Source organism: Cardiocondyla obscurior, linkage group LG25 (assembly GCF_019399895.1).
Source record: "Cardiocondyla obscurior isolate alpha-2009 linkage group LG25, Cobs3.1, whole genome shotgun sequence".
Classification (NCBI taxonomy): domain Eukaryota; kingdom Metazoa; phylum Arthropoda; class Insecta; order Hymenoptera; family Formicidae; genus Cardiocondyla; species Cardiocondyla obscurior.
The window spans coordinates 2,436,321-2,441,343 of NC_091888.1; the positions used below are offsets into that span (position 1 = coordinate 2,436,321).

At 35.5% G+C, this 5,023-nt stretch overlaps 1 protein-coding gene across 1 annotated transcript; it reads left to right on the top strand.

Annotated features, from left to right (window-relative positions):
- The first annotated feature begins 4,355 nt into the window (after positions 1-4,355).
- LOC139111726 (histone-lysine N-methyltransferase SETMAR-like) lies at positions 4,356-4,703 on the top strand. Its single transcript, XM_070672195.1, has one exon. The coding sequence runs from the start codon at positions 4,356-4,358 to the stop codon at positions 4,701-4,703; it is 348 nt and encodes a 115-aa protein (XP_070528296.1).
- Positions 4,704-5,023: the final 320 nt, after the last annotated feature.

Here is a 5,023-nt window from a genome sequence, read left to right on the forward strand (position 1 = left end):
TTTTAATGTCTCAATTTAAATGGACTACCCTGTATATATAATAACCATTTTTAATATAAATTTATACTTCTGATTAAAAAACTAACTAAATATGCATTATAGCAGACAGAATATAGTTAAAAATTAAAAAATGGTTACAACGATAATTTTGAGGACCTACAAAAAATTCCCGCAAAATTAGTTTTAGCTTCTCTTTGTTCACAGAACTGACACCATAATAAATACAGTTCTTGTCCTTTTTTATTAATATAGAAATGAGACAGTTCTGGTAATATTTTAATATGTATTGTTGCATATTACCAGTAGTACTAAGGTGTTCGTCAATTTTCTTACATTATGCAAACTATTGTTACGCCGCTCCCTGAATTTGTACGCCGACACCACTGTGCACTCACTCCCTCACACTTGAAACACTCGCGCGGAAATAACAAGACTCTTTCTTATAAAAAGAGTAACAAATCTGCTTTATTCAAAGAACACGTCCGTTTTTGGTTATGTCACCAAGAAGACTGACTGACAACTATTTACATCGAGCTGTTCCCTAGCAACCCGAAACAGCTTAACTAACTATTAAAGATCCAAACCGTCTTCAGGCGCGTCCGCCTTCACGGCGATTCCGCGCGCCAAAACCGGGAACGGGCGCAACACTATATTTAAAATTATGCAACACTCACGCTTTGAAAAACATTGAATTATGTGTTCTGTATTTATCATAACTCAGCGTTAGATGTTTTATTGAAATTTGGACAAGTGTATTTATCATTCTTTAAAAAAACGAAAAGTGTATAAAAATTGGGAATACAAATGAGTATAAGCTGCGGGGATGGCAACGCGGTCGTGGCCGGTACTCTTAACGACGAGAGGGCGGGTGAAGTCCTTCGTATTGGAGCGAGTCACTCAGAGACAACGCGACACGCACGTGGCCGCGAGATGAGATTTTCACGATGAGTTTTTGAATGAGTACACACTGAAATAAACTATCTAATTAATCGAGTTCGCAATGAATGTCTCTCCACACGTAATTATATTAATTATCACAGGTATCAGCTGCGAAGTCAAATGAGATACTGAGCACGAAATTCAACGCGCTTCGTGTTGCAGAATAATTTCTTCTCGTTGCTTCTATCGGTGAGTCTTCCAGAGTTGCACACGGCGATAATTCTGATGAGCTTGCACAAAAGAACAAAGAAATGAGTCGACCAACGATGAGTGGAAAATCCGCGAAAAGCACACTGAATTCTTGATGCACACGAGGCGAACCTTTGCACAGCTGAGACGACAATGATAAGACTCGAGTCGGCAACGCCTTCGAGAATCGGAGGCGGTAATCGAACGACGGATCGACATTGATCCGTCGCCGGCGATCGGCAACGAGATGCTGCCCCGCGGCGGTGGCATGATAAATTATTATGTAATCTTTTAACAGAAGGTGATCTTGATATCTCAATAAAAAAACAAAATAACAGAAAATAAACTAAAGCATTTTATGTCACAATATATGTAATTTAATTTTTGGTACAAAACATTTTATATTAGTAATTTAAGAGGAATTTGTAGTAGTCACGTTAAGTGACTCACTCTATATGTATAGTAGCATTAGAAAATAATTTTAATTTTCCACAATTAGTGTACTTATACAAGCTGTTTGATGTAAGGTTTCGTTCCCGGTAACTGTAAATAGATATCGGGAATACAAATCGAAAAGTTAGATATCATTTAGTAACATTTGTAACCGTTACCAAGTAAGAAATTACTGAATTTTGACGGATTGGCGCGAAGCATGTAATAAGTCGGGCGCGGCAGGTGAGGGCGGGTAAGTCTTAGGGGGAGAACAGGGGTTAAACGCCGCGCGACAATTGTGAGGTGAGGGTGGGAAAAGTCAACGCGTGGTGTAATAGACAACTGTCGCGCGGGGTTTAACCACCGTTCTTTCTAAGACCCACCCGCTCTCACCTGTCGCGCCAGACTCATTACATGCTCCGCGCCAATTCGTCAAAATTCAGTAATTTCTTACTCGGTAACGGTTACGAATTTTACGAAATGATATCTGACTTTTCGATTTGTATTCCCAATATCTATCTACAATTACCGGGAACAAAATCTTACATCAAACACTCGGTATAACAAAATCTTAAAGCTGCGTTCAAGAAAGGGCATATATGCGCATTTGTCTTCAATGTACTCGATGTTCACTGTGACATATGCGTGCATATATGCTTTATAGAATGTAGCTTAAAATATCGTTATATAAACTATGTATATTAATTGTATAAAAATATAAATAATTTTATTTAAGACTCTCATATATTTTATTTGTTTAACATTTTACTTTACTGTATATTCCTGTATGTAAAATACAGCAAGTTAAATGAGACAGTTATTGCGATATACAGAATTTAAGAATGTAATAGGTCCTCATAATGTGCGTTATGCATAATTTTAAATACAGTCCTCATAATGTACGAAAGTCGGTAAAGATTGGGGAAAAAGTAATCCATTATTTGTTCACTAGATGGCTTTAATGACATATCACGTAATGTATTAAGGGGAAGCTAAACCTTCCTGTTTTACCACGCAATCGTAAATTCGACTATTTTTCTAAACGGCTGAACGGAATGAAAAATCCTTCTCCAGGATTAAAGTACGCACGCTTATGAATACCGGTCTGGTCAGTTTGATATAAATTATGCAAAAAAATTATTTTTTATGTGTTCACCTACGAAACATTTATTTACTGCATAGGTTATATCGCTTAGACGCACAAACAGAGACCAGGCCGGAATTCCTGAAACATCAAGGAAAAGAATGGCGCACTTGAAATTACGATTCGAAGGCTAACAAAAAAGAATAGTCGAATTTACGATTTAGCAAAATGTGCACGGGTCAGCATGTGCCATTTTGGTAAAAATGTCACAAAAAACGAGCAAGATTAGTTCCGGCGTCACAGGATAGATGGCAGCGTTGTACATACATGCGTGCATATAAGAAGAACAGACCTTTGTCTGTTTGCTAGCTTTGCCTGCTTGTCTATCCTGTCCTGTCCATCTTGATGACCATGTGCAAAGAGAAATCATATTTTTTATAAATAAATTGCTACAGCGCCATAACAATTTATTTATAAAAAATATGATTTTTCTGTGCACATGGTGTTATAAAAAAAAAAATATTTTTTAATTAGAAATAAAAATTATAAGTACGTACATAACCGGACTCGAACCGGCGCTTGCACGGTTGTCAAAAGTTAGCAGGCCCGCTGTTAGCCGTTACGCTACAAAGATATTTTAATAGTTTAGGCGAAGTTACTGGTACTTGTATGGCAATAGTACCATTTGAACCTTTACCAAAAATGTGTGTAATAATCAGCTAGATTATTGAAAGATTGAATATTCTAGCTGTCTAATTCACATATTTAGTGTAAATGTTGAAATGCTACTGTGTCAAGTATCAACCATGGTACTTTCCACTTATAAAAGTCATAACTTATTTATTCATGTATGTAGCTGATACCAGAAGCAAAATATGTATAATATATACATTCTTATAAACGGATTAAACATATATTTCAATCCGTTTATAAGAATGTATATATTATACATATTTTGCTTCTGGTATCAGCTACATACATGAATAAATAAGTTATGACTTTTATAAGTGGAAAGTACCATGGTTGATACTTGACACAGTAGCATTTCAACATTTACACTAAATATGTGAATTAGACAGCTAGAATATTCAATCTTTCAATAATCTAGCTGATTATTACACACATTTTTGGTAAAGGTTCAAATGGTACTATTGCCATACAAGTACCAGTAACTTCGCCTAAACTATTAAAATATCTTTGTAGCGTAACGGCTAACAGCGGACCTGCTAACTTGACGACCGTGCAAGCGCCGGTTCGAGTCCGGTTATGTACGTACTTATAATTTTTATTTCTAATTAAAAAATATTTTTTTTTTTATAACACCATGTGCACAGAAAAATCATATTTTTTATAAATAAATTGTTTATTACGCTGTAACATATTATTTATACAAAATATGATTCCTCTTTGCACATGGTCATCAAGATGGACAGGACAGGATAGACAAGCAGGCAAAGCTAGCAAACAGGCAAAAGTCTGTCATTCTTATATGTACGCGTATTACAAGGCTCCAGATGTCGCCACGTTCCGGTACGGAATTTGCGCTTGGCCTGTCATATCGACGCCGTGCAAGTTCGGCGACGGCTTTAGCTTCCCCTTAATCGTCTAGCGTCATGTTCATACTTTTTAGAAGTGGCATTCCGTACTAAAGAAAAGTTCTTCAAAAGTTTGGTGGTTAGTCGACTTTGTTGTGATTTACAGCGTAAGAAAGATGGACGGCAATAAGAAGAAAATTCGCTATATTTTACAATTTTTCTTGGATAAAGGTGAAAACGTGAGCCAGGCGGTTAAAATTGTAAATGATGTTTATGGTCTTGTTACTGTGACAGTTAATTACGCGCAATTTTGGTTTCGTCGATTCCGTTGCGGTAATTTCGACGTTAAAGACGCACCTCGCATAGAAAGGCCCGTTATCGAAAACAGCGATAAAATTATGGAAATGTTCGAAGTAGACCGCCATATTAGCAGTCGCAGCATCGCTCAAGAACTGAAGATCGATCATAAAATAGTATTAAATCATTTACATAAAGCTGGATTTCGGAAAAAGCTTCATGTTTAGGTGCCACATTTATTTACAATACGTGTGGCACCCAAACATCATGCTTTTTCCGGAATTCAGCTTTATGTAAATGATTTATTTACTTATTTATTTTTTTATTTTTTTACATTATGAGGACCTATTACATTTTTATATTCTACATATTGCAATAAGTATTTTATCTAATTTGCCGTAATTTATATACACAAATATTCAATAAAATAAAATAAAAATTTATTAAATAAAATATATAAAAGCGATAAATAAAATTATTTTTAATTTGTAAAATTATTATACGCACAAAACAGAATATCATATTTACATTCCATAAATGTGATATA

What these genes read in the sequence shown, in the direction of transcription:
- LOC139111726 (XM_070672195.1), top strand. Translation starts at nt 4,356, where the DNA reads ATGGACGGCAATAAGAAGAAAATTCGCTATATTTTACAATTTTTCTTG.